The sequence below is a fragment of the Cheilinus undulatus genome, linkage group 12 (assembly GCF_018320785.1).
Source record: "Cheilinus undulatus linkage group 12, ASM1832078v1, whole genome shotgun sequence".
NCBI classification, from domain to species: Eukaryota; Metazoa; Chordata; class Actinopteri; order Labriformes; family Labridae; genus Cheilinus; species Cheilinus undulatus.
The window spans coordinates 17118836-17135489 of NC_054876.1; the positions used below are offsets into that span (position 1 = coordinate 17118836).

Here is a 16654-nt window from a genome sequence, read left to right on the forward strand (position 1 = left end):
AATAGAGCAAATAAGAACACATTCCCCACTTCTTTCATTGATAATTTGGTTGAAAACATCTCAGCTAGATCAGTGGTGATGCAGCGTCAATAACAATTCAGCCATGTACTGTATGTTCCTGTTTCAAGGTCAAAAACAACAAATAGGAACAAAATACAGTTAAAGGAATTCAATCAAGAAAAAATCATTAGTGGGATAATTTACAGTAAATCTAAATAAAAGACAAAACCAATGGCAATGACCTGAGGTTTACACAGTAACAAACACAAGAGCAGTCAGGGACACTAACAGAGGTCACTCTGCAGACCAAAAATCAAATAAACGGAATAAGACAGAAGGTTTTGGGTAGTTAAACTTCACTTGAGCTGTAAGAAAAGAGAGAGTGAGCTGGGTCCTTAGGCGAGAGGTCTGCACATGGTTTGGTTTTGCAACATGCACTCAGACCACAAATGAGGGCAACACAAAATCAGGAGAAAAGATGGTCGTCATTCCAAGGAAACGCATGTCTGAAAACAGAAGAGGCTGCAAGCCAGCCACACAACCACACAGGCCAGTTCAGATGGACAGCAGGGGGCGCCGTGCTGTGGCCCACACTGGGATAAAGACTTGTGTGCAACTGCAATCTGTAGTCCCACATCCCCCTTCTGACACCACCCTTCCTTCTGCCTCCTCCTAACCCACAGCTCCTTCAAGGGACATAAAGTACAGGAAATTTAAAAAAGAATGGCATCCAAACTTTGCATGACAACTATTTCCTCATGTTTCTCCTCGAAGGTCAAAAACCATCCTCTACAGGGTGATACTATACCCTTCAATTGATGTGGCTCCTCAGAAAAGGAGACAACATTACTAAATTTAACTGTCACTGAAACAGATGTGTTGTCAATTGGAATTAAAAAATATCCTTACTCTAACATTTTTCACTTAGTGCCTCCTTCTCAGTCTAAACGTATGTGTCTCTTTAAGTTTAGAGTAACACATAAATCCTGTTGCCACGGGACACTCTCCACAATGGCTAAGGCTTTGGTTGGGCCAATCAAACAGTGGCATGATGATCCTCTCTGTGAAGTGAACTGTGTGAGAGTGAGGGGCTGTTCAGCTCCAAACAGTGGGCTCATTGTCAGCATGCATGTAGGAAAACACAGAGGAGAGGAACATCGGCATGACTGCGGCTGAAACACAGAACTGATAATGAGGCGGCGCCTTTCAGACACTGATAAAAAAAAAAAAAAAAAAAAAAAAAAACTGGCATGCAGACAAAAAAAGGGAAACGGGTGAGAGTAGAATACTGTTTGCAAAGGGAAAAGCAGAAATTGTGATTCACTGTGTGCTCAAAGTTCCTCTAAAGAAAATCCACCAAAAGAAACTCTTCACTTTAAGTACATTTGTTCACATAAAAGGAGTCTGAGTCAGAACAACATGTTCAGGATGTTGCTTAAAGACACTGGAAGGGGATGTATAGATGAAGGAAGGGGTCTACCAAATGCCTGCCCAGTTACTTAAAGTGCAAGTTTTGATTATTAACCTCTGGTTAAACTGCATATAATCCAAATAACTAAAGTACTCCAGTGCGTTTATTCTCAAATGCAGACCTTATTTATTATCTTATCTTGACTGGGTTCTTATGATGTGTTCATGGGTTTACATAATGTGTGGGTTAATTGTGTTGGCTTAATTTTTTTTTTAAATGCTGTGGCTGTTGAGGTTTTGTCCTTTTCTATGGTGTTTTGATGTGCATATGTCAAAGCACTTTGTTAACCCCAGTTTTTAAAAATGCTATACAAATAAAGTCATTTTTAGTATTATTTCACCTTTGTAAAAAAAAAAAAAAAGAGCATGTTGGCTTTTGTTGAGAACCAGCACATTTGTTTTTATCAACACATACAACAATTCTTCACAAGTGGAGCAACTATGGATGGATATTAATAATTTTATTTACATAAATATTTTTATCAATACTCCTAAACAACTACATTCCTTATCTATACCACTACTGCTTCTCCGATGTTTGCTTGAAAAACAAGTTTCTTGCAAAACACAGTATTTTCATCTCCTTGATGATGTGGCCTTTGAAAACATAATGACATTTAGCTACACTTGCCAAACAGTCATTTACTGAGCTGACTCTGAACACACCATATATAATGCCCTTCCAATTCATTAAAGATGGTGTGTGTAAAAATGGGGAATATTGGCAACTTAAGCTGGATATACACTGTGCACATTTTTTCCAACTCAACCTCAAGTTTTGAGTCGTACGACTCGCTGGAAAATCGTGCAGACTTTCAGTCATATCATGCATAGTTTGTTGTGCTGTGTACAGGGTGATACCAAACCCTACTACACCCTGACCAGCTGCCCCCAACTGGTCCAATGGATTACTGACATGTATGATATTTTGGTAGTACGACTCCAGCCAGTGAGAGCAGAATTGTGAGCAGAATCCTCAACTTTGGGGTGGTTTTCCTTTGTACACAGCCAAACAACACCTTAAGTCATCACGACAACAGCCGGAAATACTCCTACCGGTGGACCTCCAGCTAACACGGATGGCGATGCTGTTGTGTATATGGGATAGAGAGCGAGAGTGAGGATATGACTGGATGCAACTTCAACCTCAGTATGTAAAACTTTTTCAAAGGAAACTCCACAGATTTTTGTCACCGTCTATCCCAACAGCTGAAGGTTCCTCATTTTGGTTTAATTTGATGCACAGTGCTAATGTGCTTTGAGCTTATATTTACCCTGATGCATGTTATGATGTATTTTTTTGCACCAGTGATAGAATAAAATAAAGTTATACAACGGAACCCATAAGACTTGATAGCAATATCCCTAAGTTAAAAACATTATTGATTTTCGTCTTTTGAGAAATACAGCACTGGGTTTTTATGTATCAGGGTTTCAATCTCCACCCCTGTGGGCAACAGTGGCATAAAGGGGATAGCTATTTAAACATGGGTGCTGCACAAAGGGTGGATTCCCAATTAAATTTAGTTTGAACTTTTCTGCTGACAACAGTTGGACGTCTAGCAGCTTTGCATTACAATCCAGATGAAATAAATATCACTGTAACTAAAACATTGGTTGTTAAAAATCATTGATGCAGCAGCTTGTTTGAAAGTCTTGATTGAACATCTGAAAGTCTCAACTTTTTAATACCTCACAAACCTGTTTTGTAATGGCAAGTAACCAAGACTGTTGAGCAATTGTCAGCTTGCAATTTGCATCAAAAGTGTCCCAGTTTTCTCTGCAAGTTAATTACAAAAAATCATAGTTTAGTTTTAAAAGCATGTCAAGAGAAACTAGTGAGATCAGGCTTTGTTACAAGAAAAAACTTTGTTCCGTGTTTCTCTGACATTTTAAATTTTGTGCCACTGTTTTCACAACAAACACTCTCTATTAGCATGGGAAACGTTTAGGAGAAAACACATGAAGCTCCAGAGGTTTTTAAAAAGTGCCAAGAATAAAGAATAGCACTGTTAAAAGATATTTTATGGTTCTCCTGCTATTAACCTTGTTGGAGTTTTCATACTGACCCACATAGTTAGTTGTGAACGTATAGTGAATGTTACTTTTAGGTGGATTTTCTGTTTTTACACCTACAGGGTTGCAAGCCTAAAACAAAATAAATTTGGCACAGAGTAGGATCAAATAACCAAACAGCAGATAAAATTAAATAAAAACTAAACACTGTCACACACTACCACTAAAATGCAAAACACAGACCCATCTACTGTCACACCAGGACCACATTCAGACTGAAAATAACACTGTGTCAACAAAACACATGATGCTACAGCTATGTGGGCGTACGGGTAGCAGTGGGATGATGATATACGAACTAGAGGGACCAGTTTAAGAGGATTAAAACACAAAAAGTGTCTTACTGGGGACTGTGTGACTGTCAGTCTGAATGCAGGCTTGGTCAGATGAGTTTAAAAGGTGTATTGTGCCCAGATATGAGGCTTTATCATGCAAACAACAAGAACATCTGTCTTAGTCAGTACGTTTACATGCACAATTAATTTGAGCTACAGTAAAAGCTTGGTCAAGAAAATTTACTGGACTACTATCCTTTTCCCAGAGCCAAAGCACTAGTGGGAGAATTCCTTTATTCACTGAAGTTGGTCTGTCTGCAATGTATAGAGGAGAGATGGTTACTAATGGACCTTCCTTCTAGCTGACTGTGCTAATAAGTAAGCAAGCAGGTACCCTGTTTTACATCAAACAATGAAAACATGGACAAACGTCAAGCTCTGTACTATCATTCATACTCTATGCTTTACTTTTTGGTACAAATGCAGACACAATGCTACTACTAATGCGCTACGAAGTTATGCTGTTCAACTTCCATGTCAAAGACCGGCCTCTGCTGTTTGGGCCTAACCGGAGCATTTGCATGCAAGAGCAAATCGATCTCCAATGGCTCTAGCTATGTATGTGGTCCAATTTTGAGATATTCAATTTAGTATGATTTAGTGGGCCAAAAGTCCAGTTTTATTCAGACTGAAACAATAAATCAACTTTTCCACCTGCATGTAAACGTACTGAGTGTATTAAACAATAATACAGGTGTGCTTCTTCTCGAGTCCTCCGTATGAAACCCCACCTGTGCTGTGATTATGGAGGGATATCAGAGAAAATGAGGGTGGGTAAGAAAGGAGTGGGTGTGTAGGGGTGTTAGTGGAGTCTGAACTGGCATTCCCAGGAAAGTGTGGTGATTTACCTGAGCCACCCCAGTGACAGTAATAGCTACACCCTCCGCTGTCTCTACATCCTCACACTTGGGCTGCAGGGTCATAATCTCAAGCGTTATCCTGTGAAGAATGTGGAAAAAATATAAAATAAAAAATTGACAAAGCAAATGAAGGGAAGGGCCAAGAACACAAGGAAAAGAACAGGACAAAGTGAAACCATTCACCCAAGGACTCCAGATCACTAACAACGGAGCTAAATGAGATGCTGTGCACAATTCAGTGTTGCATATTTTTGATTTCTGACTAAATCTGTCCGAATCCAAATTTGCATTTTGCACAAGGTTAATTCAATCCTTTTAAGCCATTTCTGAAGCCTTCATTTATCGACCCCGTTGTCAATGGTGACTCAGAGTTCAGCTTTATGGCAAAGCCTGAGTGAGTGACAGCTGAGTGTCCCTCTTTCGCTGCCGAAGAAAAAAGCCATGGAGTTGTGAGAAAAACAGACAGAGACGTTAGATTGTTAGTTGAACCATTTCCCTGAGTCTTCCTTTGGTCTTGAGCACCAGCCACTGCTTGTTTTTTTTGGGGGGGAGGGGGGGGGTCTTTGGAGATTCATTACCTGAGCCACCCCTGTCACATCCAGGGGAACACCCTCCGAAGTTTCGATATTCTCACAGCGACAGAGGATGGTCATAACCTCCAGAGACATTCTAGGCAGGCAGGCAGGCAGGCGGGAGTAGCAGAGGCAAAACAGTAAGTTGGACAACAGCTGTTAGGAATGTGAGTAACCAAGGTCAAGAGGAAGAGAGGAGAGAGAGAGGGGTGAAGGACGAGACCTGACCTCCTGTTTCTACCGCTGTAAAGATCTTAAGGCTGGTAATTTGACACATCTGTAAAAACACAAAGGCTGCAGCTAGGCCTGCACAATGAGAATGATACTGAGATAACTGCGTAGACTAGGATAAATAAAGAATAGCAAAGAGTGCATTTTAGCTCTATTTTAGTTTTCTATCTGCTGTACTTAAAGCTTGACACAAAATCCTGTTTTTTGCCAAATGTTTCTCTTTAATTCAAAATAAATCCAAAATTCTGCATCAGTTTATCTGAGGGTAGCTGACAGCTATTTTGGTTTTATCTGACTGCACTGACATGGATGAGAGTATGAACCTTTTTTACTCTAGCCAAAAGCCCAATACAAATACACCCATTGCCCCTACCACTTAACCTTAACCCTACCCCAACATGGCGGGGTAGAAAGAACAGCCCTTTAAACTGAGATTTTCCAGAGGCACACTCCAAACAGAGTGCTATGTGGAATCTCCCAAAATGCTTTGCAAGTAATTGGCCAGGCTGCTCAAGAAGTGTTCAAATGCCAGTAGATTCTTCTCAAATGAGATTTAATAATTACAACAACAACATAATGTTCACATTTAATTTTGTTTCAATGCATTTTATTTCAAACAAGCACTTTAACTTAAGATGCACTAATTGTGAAAACCAGGGCATGTTTATTATCACTGTTTATATGATGCATATACTGACATTTTTTCTTCACTTATTTTAATTCAATTCAATTAAAAAAAAAAAAAAAAGATTTGTCCCTGGGGAAGGGGGGGGAGGGGCATCTGTTTGTGTCACATTGTCTGCAGATGGCTGATCATGGTCAACAGAGCTGATATTGGCTGATCACAATGTGTTGTACCGATAGATCAGTGCATCAGTAATTTTAAAAAATCTCTTGTGGAAATCTCCATTAACATTGACAAGTCTGTTCATGTATATGCCATCAGCAACTATGGGTGACACATAGGGACCTATCAGGACCTTCAAATGTTGTCTCATTTCTTATTGCTGTTTCAGACTGACAGCTTGTTTCGCTGCGCACCACTGCTGCGTGTCTGCTCTGGCACGCAATGCCATGGCTTTTAAAGCAGGTGTGTATATGCTGCATGCTTGCTACATCTTCCTATCATCAAAGCTGCATTCTCCAGAAGTTTTGAATCAACAAACCTTTCTACAACAGTTGTTGTATGGAACTGCGCTGGGAAGTATTCAAAATAAAAGCATTTGCAATGAAGGGACATTCCCCAACTAAACTGGGCTTTTAATTTGAAAAGCATAGACAAGAAGTGCACTTGTACCAGTGATTAGGGGTGGGAATCACTAGTGGCCCCACGATAAGATATAATCACGATATTTGGGTCACGATCCGATATTGCGATTTTAAACATTTTGCAATACAGTGAATACTGCATTACCACATGTAGCGATTGATAAAATTTCTTCAACTGTTTAGCTGATTTAGCAGTAGGTTTGCTCTTATGTTTGTCTTATTTAAGCAGTATTTTATTTTCATGTAGCACTTCTTGCAAACCTCATGTGTCATGTCCATCTATTTCATGCCCTGCTTGCAATCCTAATGTCCTTCCCCTGGTGCTGCCATGTTTGTTGTACTAACTTTCTCTCTGCTCTATCACCTCTGCCAGCCTCACTGGACAAACAAATGTCCAAACAACTGATTTTATTTTTCAGTTATAATGTAGACATGAGTTCATATTAGCATTAATTAATTTGAAAAAAATCGATACTTGGTGGGTGAGACAATACGATATATCACCAGACAAAATATCATGATACTATGCCGTATCGATTTTTTCTCACACCCCTACCAGTGATGCAGCACTCAAGTCCAGGACTCTGACTCCAGGTTTGGTGACTTGACTACAACACTGGCTCGTACCATATTTACCTTTCCTGTGACATATTGTGCTAGGGTGGAAACAGAAACCTTCACTAATGGTGAAAGAGAGCTCATTTCAGTTTGTGTCTTCCAACAGGGTTGTCAAGAAACTGTGCAATCTTATTCTACCAATACTGACGTACATATCTGCTATAACAAGATGAATATGCCTATTTATTACTTTCCTGTGTATTATGCCCATGAATCAAGTGCAATGCGAAAAAACAGGCGAGGCCTCTACTCTTTAGATTCTCTGCAGGTGAGACGTATTGCTCACGCAAGCAGCCTCATTTGTCCAGTCTGAAACTGGCCTAAGGGAGATATTTTACCACTAGCCCTTGCAACTCTATTTCAAGTAGCAAAAGGGCACTTCAAATGAAAGCTTAGGGGTTAAAGTTAGAAATGGGACTAAGCCTAAGGTTGCCAAAATACTCTTAACACCACATGTTTTAAAGCGATATAATCCCTTCTGTTTCAATGATGGATGGCATCAAAAAGAACTACAAGAGCTACAAAAAGCTACAGGTCTTAGGTCATATTGTTGTCCAAAAGCTGCTGCCAGCAAAGAAACAGAGCAATCTTTCTGTACCCAAACACTGCCAATACATTTGTGCAATGCAGACAGTATACAGGAGTTTTCCTGCAATTTTTGGTGATTTAGAAAAGAAATTTCATGATAAGGTAGCCTTAAGCTTCTAGTTTTGCTGCTGTGATATCAAAATGGTGATATGTTGATTACAACTAGAATCGTATCAAAGTTTAAAAATCAGATACTGTGACAACCCAAAACCGGCCTATTTCTGATTTAGTAAAATGTACACATGCAGACTGATAGAGCATTGCTTTTTTTATATAAAAAAGTTCTCAATATTTTCTGAAAAATTCAAACCTTTGTAATATGTTTTGGCATTGTTCATATGGCAGTAGTAATAAAACTGTGCTTAACTGCACAGTCCTGGCTGTTTTGATTAAACAGGACAAAGAGCTGGATCTATGATTATCTATGATTACATTTGTCTGATATTACACAGGAATGTCTTCTACAAACAGTCACTATGCTCTGCATCAATACCAGCTGCACAACTCATGTGAGATTATGTTTCAGAGCAGATACAACACCCAAACCTGCGTTTAAAAAAGTAAAAGACTGACTAGGATCCATTGTCTTTCAGAGCCATGGGACACTGAGGCTGATTGCAGCAGGAGCCTCTCTGGCTAACAGCTCCACCTTCAGAAGAATTAGATCAATGAGTCACAGGCCTGGACATTAACATGATTACTGCATCACGAGCGGGAAGCCACACAGCCTCCCTCTGGTTCTATTACCCAGCTTCAAGCTCAAGGCTTTCAGCTAGAGAGGCTAATACTCCAAAGAGAAGTCGGATCATCCCTCCTTATTTTATCATCTGATGATGATCGAACTGCACATGATCATAATACCAAGCAAAAATAGACAAGTAAAGATTCCTCGGGCAGCCTGTGCCTCTAAACAGGGATTCATACGTCCAGCCATGCGTCAACTTTATTTGACTGTCAAGGTCTACCATTGGTTTCCTAGCAACTTAAGGCAAAGAGCAGCACTTAATGGGAAATGGGTAAACCTGAAGGAAACACAGAGGGGCTGAGACGGGGTGAGATCGACACCAGACGAGGCGAAGCAGGTTAGCAAAGTAGAAAACAAAGAGGCAGGCAGACACCAAATAACAAATCAATTAAAACCAGGAGCTCCAAAGACAAGGCAAAAAAAACACAGCATAGATAAGGTTGACCAGATTACTGAACACCATCTTTAACAGATTATTTCTATATTATAACAGCCTTAAAGCACCTCATGCAAAATAGGTGTTTAAGGTACAATCTGAATTAGTGAGGATGTGATCAACCAGACACAAAGCGTATCACTGTAAGCTGATCATACTGAAGAGCCTCAATACAAACAAAAGCAGCTCCACCAGTGTTAAATCAGGTCAGACAAACAGAGTGTGAGTTCACAAAGTCTGTCTCCTTTTGAGTGTCATGTTTCAGCGGCAGGTTTTGTCTCCTAAGGCAACTTGATCAAACCAAAGATTTTGTTCTCTGGTGGTTTCCAACCCAGAATGAACAATTATTTACTCATTGAAAAATTTATATCAATCACAATTAATTTCTTTCCCATACTTTAAAAAAATCTCTTGTTTTGTGAAGAAGTGTAAATACCACCTCCGAACATTATGTGACCTCCTTCTATACACTATCTGTTTACATTTGCAGTGAGTCCTCTGAGGCTGCTTTGTTGGAGCTGCTTTTGAAAGCAGTGCTCTATGTTTACACATCTGGCAAACATTTATTCTTAAGACTAATGTCATTTTCTATTAATAACTTCTAAATTCTTTTCTGACAAGAATAAGGCTAATAAATTATTGGATTACTGCAAATGTATTTAAAGGGTCTCTGCAGTTTCACGAAGCCAAAGCCAAGCATCAGCAATCATAAGACAAACTTCAGTCTAAAAATATATTTAAAAAGATGAAGAAAAACCCTTAGTACTTTCAAAACACTGTCAAGCGTTATCCTAAGTTAACAGTGCTGTCATGTATGTCAATACATTCCATGGCAATAATTAAAGTGTGCATCTGTTGGGAACTATCTAAAGCCTTGGATTTATGAGCAGATGGTGTCCTTGACAGTATTTATACCACAGGGGCAATGTATATGTGATTGTATGCATGTGATGAAGATGTGGTTGTATTCTGAATTATTAGTTACCATGCACGGTAAATGAAAGCGTCTGTTAGTTTTTCTATAAGAGCTTCTATAAGAGAGAGGACTTAAGCTATCCAGATAATATTTTTCAGAACCATCCGTGAGCTCTGTGCCATCTAAGAATGAATGGCTGTAAAGGGCACTAAATTACCATCTGGATCCCTGTATGGAAGCAGACAGGCCTTACCTCTGGATGTCAGAGATGAGCCACCAAGCCCAGGCCCAGCCTCCTACTACATATGTCTTCTGATCTGAGCCACAGCAGCCACCTGTGGAAAAAAACAGAAGAAACAGGCGTCTTAGCATTGTACTCAAAACAGAAAATAAACAGTCACAGCAGAAGGTTCTGAAAATCGGAAGAGCTCATTGCGGCTTTACTGATTTTTACTTTTCAAACCTTTGAGCAGCTGTAACAGATATTTAATTCAAACATTTGTATATTTTTACGTTACTTAGAAAGTTATGAACTTGATCAGACACTTCCCTCAGCTTTACAGTGTTTCATAAAGAGTCTCAGCTCATTCTTTTAGCTTTGTTTTGCAGTGTGGTATAATCTCATAGCCACCATCATAGACACAAGGGGAAAATATTCATGTAACAGCAACAAATATCCATTGTACCGTAGTTTTACGTCTGACTGAAGGGTTAAAGGATAAGTAATAAAAAAAATATCAAACAGTAATTATCATAATCCCTACTTCAACAATAAAATGAGTTACAGGGACCTATTCTGAAAGTGTAATACAGATACAGATTCTGGGGTCTGTACCAAAAAAGTATGTTTGCTATGTTCAAGCATCCCTTCACCAAAAAATGAGCTAAGAGCCACTGTGTAGATTATGGTGGGATGTACTTGACCCTTTAAAACAAACAAAATCAGCTTCTGTGATTTTCACATTGCATCAAATTGCAACCAATATATTATCTTAGAACATAATGTTACAGATTAAAAAGGAGTCCTACATATTAGCTTTTAGGTTATGAGAGATACATACATTTATTAGTGCAAAAATAGACTAAAATATACCACAAATTTTCTTCTTAATTGTTCAGTATGTAGTAACAGAAGATTTGGTCAGACATGTAGATAAGCATAAAGATCCAAGATGAGGCAGTGCCCCAGTTATCACATCCTGTTCATGGTTTTAGACGATCATGTGCTCTTCAGCAAGTCACAAAAACCCAAGCAGCAATCCATTCCTAAAAACCACAGCACCACAATGTTTCTTCTGGTGATGCACATAAAGAGCACAGCTTTTCGTATCTGACTTCTGCTGCCTTTTTCAATCTTGTGATTTGATCCTCCTCCAACTCACATACTGGCAGCAATTATGACTGCATGTGTCACACCAGCAACACAACATCTGTTTTCCCTCAAATCAAGCCAGCCAGATGTGTTACACCTGCACGATCTCTCAATCTTTATCGTAATTATTCTCTGTGTAGTCTTCATCAGTATTCACTGATTTTTTTAAATGATCTATTTATCAGTCTTTTGTAAGTACCATGTGCACATGTTGGTGCAGCATTTGGGCTATTTAATTGTGGCACTTCATGTGATTTATTTTTCTTTACATTTATTAAGAACAATATATATCCACCATGATAAATTGATGCAACTCATGAACAAGACATTGGCCTATATCAAGGAAAACCTCCTTCTGCTTTGTAATATTCCAACACTTACGGACCAATTAATGAGTTAGGAATTCTACTGAAGATATCAGGTTAAGATAACAGACTGTAACAGCTATGTCAAATTCTTTTAAAATCTGGAGTATATTCCTGGAATTGTGTGTTTTTGACCTTGATGGGCCTGAGATATTCAAAATGTCTAACAATACAAAGGAAAAATCCAGACACAGACCTTATGTTTCCCTCTTCAAATCCACCAGACTCCAGACAAGAAAAGTAAATCTATCCTTTAGAATTAGGGAGTTCTTGTCTAACTCTGTCTTGATATGCTAGATTGAACAATTATTTGGCTGTAGTGTTAGGTTTATCATGGATCCCTGTCAACACAATAAAAGACACAAAACTATTTAGGCAGGGCCAGACATTACAACAAGCAACCCCTGGGATTACTGCAAAAAATGATTATCACCTTGTAAATTAATTCTCAGACCAAAACAGTAATTTTACTGATGATGTCTGTGGAGTCTAGTGGGGTTAAAATAGCTTTAAAACTAGCAGGTATTACCCAATCTTATATTGATTGATCCTGCTATTTGATTGATTGATCGTCTGCTTTCAGATCAGCTAACAGAAAAATTCAATTGCAGTAGATGCATTTCAACCTATAGAATGCACTTCTAACACAATATGTAGAATGTGAATACGTTTTATTGGCATGTAAAGACTTGGATAAGATTCAGAAATAAGGATGTTTCAAGGCGGCTATTTCCCTTTTCAGCTAAACATGCATTTGAATTGTATCTAACCAACTAGTCTAAATTGGAGAAGATGTTCCAAAAACAGTCCAAATAAGCAGAGTCCCAGTGTCAGTAGGCATGTAACATGAGGCTGGTATGCTAACTAGAGCATGGCTAAAGTTAGCAGCTAGCTTAGCCAGGGTTTGTTCCTTGTTGCAGAATAACATAATGCCTAATGTGGTTACTGCGGTTGAGTAGTTACTGCACACAACCTTATTTCCATTTTCTAGTTCAAACTACTGTCTTACCAGGCTGTTTCTGCGACATGCTAAACGCTAAGTTTCTAATGTTTACATCTAGTGAAGAGCCAGGGAACTCAGGCAGGAAGGCAGCAGCAACTAACTGCAGCTACAGCAGCTTCTAGTGGCGGGAGGGTTTAATACCGCTTACAAAAAATGGCTAATAGTTTAACATACTTGTAAAGCTTGCATCAGCTCATTTGGTATCCAAAATTTAGGCGTTTAGCCAGCTACCGCTTGCATTTCTATCATTAATACTACTAAATACCCTTAGCGTTTTTAGGTGAAATTGTGGTCTTGGGGTTTAGCCACTTTTGAAATATCTTAATTCTTCAACATTGTGACACTGAAGAACAATCAGTGAAAAATAAGAATACAACTTGTAAATATAAATAAAAATTCTAATGTATTATAATAATCAATGAGTAAAATGAAGGAAGTTTGTTTTTGAGGTACTGGTGATGCTTTTTTGAAGCTGAACAACAAGAAAATGCACAAAATAAGTGTAACCAAGCATGGGGCACAGTCATATGATCACAGGTTTTTTTAATGACCATGGAAAGGAAACTTGATCAGTAAGCCCAGAACTAGTAAATGCACCATTATTTTCCTTTCACACTTTCACACTCATAACACAACAAACACCTCTGATCTCTAAAACATCCCGTGCCTTCACCCTCCAACCACATCACTGTAGAGATAGCAGTGACAGTTCTATCAAAGTGAGTGTTCAAAGTGAGAGTGAAATCTTTCCAGATGAGAAGTCTGGTAAACTGGGCAACAAATGAGCGTCCCTCTCGCTGGCCCCGGTCTGATGTTTTAATCTCCAGTGTTTAGTGTGACATTCCCAGCTGTCACACACTAACTGACGAACAGAGTGGGGGGGTGGTGACTATCTTTACTGACACGTACTCCCACCACAACCACAATCTACAGTAGGGCTCATCGACCCACAATTGATCGAATTGTTGATGTATAACATTTCTATCATCAAGGTTACTGGTAGAGGACTCTTTTAGGGTCATATTGTGGCATTTTGAAATACTCTTAAATACACTGTCTGCATCCCATTCTTCACATTAGAAGAATAACTTTCCTGGTGAACAACATCCCTCAGGAAATTGTAGAATAACAATGTGCAGAGCAGGAAAGGTACATGGAGTCCAACTTGGAAAACTGAGCCATACTACTGTCACTGGGCCTTTTTAACTGCCAAATGCACATCATTCCTGTTTAAAAATCATTATGTACAAAAATTCAACATGCGGTGTTTTAATGTACATCTACTGACATTTTTTTCCATCTAGTTTACAGAACCCTGAGCCACTGGTGGCACACAAGTACAAAGTATAGCATGAATACTTAATTTAACATTCTCTTTTACCACATAATTATTCAGATAGACTAGAGGTGATGTTTTAATGAAGCAATATGGGTTGGATTTAAAAGCCTTTATGATTAAAATACACCTGACTCTTGCCAAATGTCACTGCCAACTAAAGCTGCAACAGGCTGGGCTTATTTAGAGCTCTACACTATTTTGGCCTGGTGGCTCCAGCCTATACGACCAGCATAATTGGGATTCCTGACCGCATTCACTGCAGAGAGGCCTGGGGAGGGGCTCCAACATGGATGAATGAGAGTTTACACAACTTACAAAAAGCCCTGTCGTCAACTTACTTAAGGCAAGACTTTCCTCACATCAAGCATTTAAGGTGTTGTTATTTCATGTGATGCCTTTCACAACTAGTTGCAGCACCTCCAAACCTTTGATTTCTCTTCACATATGTGGAATTACACTGTCTTAAAATCAGGATGTGGAGTAAACGCCCATTCACCTCTGCTCCCAATCCTATATGATTGACTGACACCCTCTAACAAGTTTGCTTACTTACAACGGAAAATCCCATTGCTCTTGTTTTGATTAGACAGCAAGCTGTCCTGACTGACTCGGTTACGGGAAATCTTTTACGCAATACACTTATAAACTAGGGCAAGATTTTCCAAAACAATTAAGGATGAATAAATCTTAAAAAGAGGAGCCTGAAAGATCCAGTGATGGATGTTAATAAGCTGATTTGATTGTACAGCTATCATTAGATGTAAATGGTAATCTGACATTGTACACTAGCTCTTTGTATCCTTTAATGTTACAGAGATCTTTGAATATAAGAAAATCCACTCAGGCTATCCAGAACAAGAAAGCCTCTGATTTTTCCTTCTATTCCCAGAGACTTGGAGACAAGTCTTGTGTTTCCTGTGTCAGTGGTACTGAGTTTTTCATGGCTTCCCCTTTAATCTAATTAATTTTGCTGTAGTCTTTCTGCAGCAGGGGTCCACCACATTCAAGCACAACCTCTTTGGAAAAAGATAACATAGAAACTCATTCGCTAACCTATATCACCTCTCACTTCCCATAGAGAGCACTTTAAAGTGTATTTTATCATGACAAAAAAGCACAAGTGGAAACACTTTGATTAGCAACCATTAAAAAACGGCATGAAAACGAGGAACCTAGACGCATTAGCCATTTACAGAAATAGTCACAAAACGTTAGCACGCATTTTAGCGTAAAACATACGAAATTTAAAGGGTATTTACACGTGTAAAACAGGTGGCTTTGTCGAAGCAAAATAACAGAATTTACCTAAAAACGTATGAACTGAGGCTGTAATAGCTAGTTTCTCTAGTATCATTTGATACCCTTTATTTCTCAGTAAGGTGTTATATTTCTTGTGTTTAAGCACTTAAAAGAAACGACTGTTTGTTTTTTTACCACACGGCGATGGACGTCTCTACTGCGTGAGTGCATCAAATTTCTCGTTTGTTTGCGGCATATAGCATGTTATGCCGCAATTTAACGCTGCTTAATATGCCATAACTTAAAATAAATGCACTAAAGCGATTAAATTGTCCCCATGTTTGTCTATCATCCCTTCATCGTGCCCCACGAGCCAGGAAGGAGAAACAAATCGTCCTAAAAGCGCTAACGTTACCTGAAACCACAAGGGCCTCGTTTGGTCCAACGGTGTGGCAGTTTCCCATTTTACCGACAGAAAAAACTCGTATTCAAACCAACTCGACGCATAAAAAAGTAATTAGCCTCCAAACCCTATTTTCTTCCAATTTTTTCCAGCAACTCTCCGTAATCGATGATTTTTTTTTCAGGGAACAGTCGAGCAACGGCTGCGTCAAGGTGAGCGAAATACGAGTGGCATTTCCGCTCTGTACCTTCAAAATAAAAGAAACGCTACTTTCACGTACGCGTTTTAGATTTATTTTGTAGATTGAGGCGGCAGATTTCTGCTTTTCTGTTGCAACGACTCGACTCATATGATCAGGAACCCCTCCCATGTAATCAGCCCCTCCTCCGCAGTTGAGGGATACGATATCATAAAAAAATATGGGCGTGGTTGTTTAAATTTCTTCTCACGCATGTTACCTAAACAAGAATCACAGTTATTTTCCTAAGATGTAGAGAGATATAATGCCCTTTGATCAGTGGCCAGATCGCGTCCTTTATTATCATTACTGTGGGCAGAGATTGCTGTGATGGCAACAATTTAAATAACTAGTATGCGAGAAATAAATGAAGGGGTGATACACTTGTAAACTGCTGTTCAGAAGTTGTTAAATACCAGTAAAGCCCCTAGGCCTATATGGTTTCAACACACAAAAGCTACCCTTTTCTCTCATTTCTAAATGCTCCATGCCAGCACTGTGCTTTGGCTTTCTATTATAGCCTTTCACAGCCAGTACAGACCAGAAGAAAGCTTTACAGACCTATTGATTTTCTGGGGC

General features: G+C 39.1%; 1 protein-coding gene across 2 annotated transcripts in view; it reads right to left on the reverse strand.

Moving 5' to 3' along the window:
- Nucleotides 1-16062, reverse strand: part of LOC121518464 (flotillin-2a) — a 30500-nt gene extending 14438 nt beyond the window's left edge. The window contains exons 1-3 of one of the 2 annotated variants that reach the window (XM_041800780.1): nucleotides 15850-16062; nucleotides 10370-10451; nucleotides 5320-5410 (exon numbers count right to left, since the gene is read on the reverse strand). In XM_041800780.1, the coding sequence (XP_041656714.1) occupies nucleotides 5320-5410; nucleotides 10370-10451; nucleotides 15850-15898 (222 nt within the window). In that variant the 5' untranslated portion in view covers nucleotides 15899-16062. Of the gene's footprint in view, nucleotides 1-4729; nucleotides 4821-5319; nucleotides 5411-10369; nucleotides 10452-15849 lie in introns of both variants that reach the window. The other variant, XM_041800779.1, reaches the window with a different exon arrangement.
- Nucleotides 16063-16654: the final 592 nt, after the last annotated feature.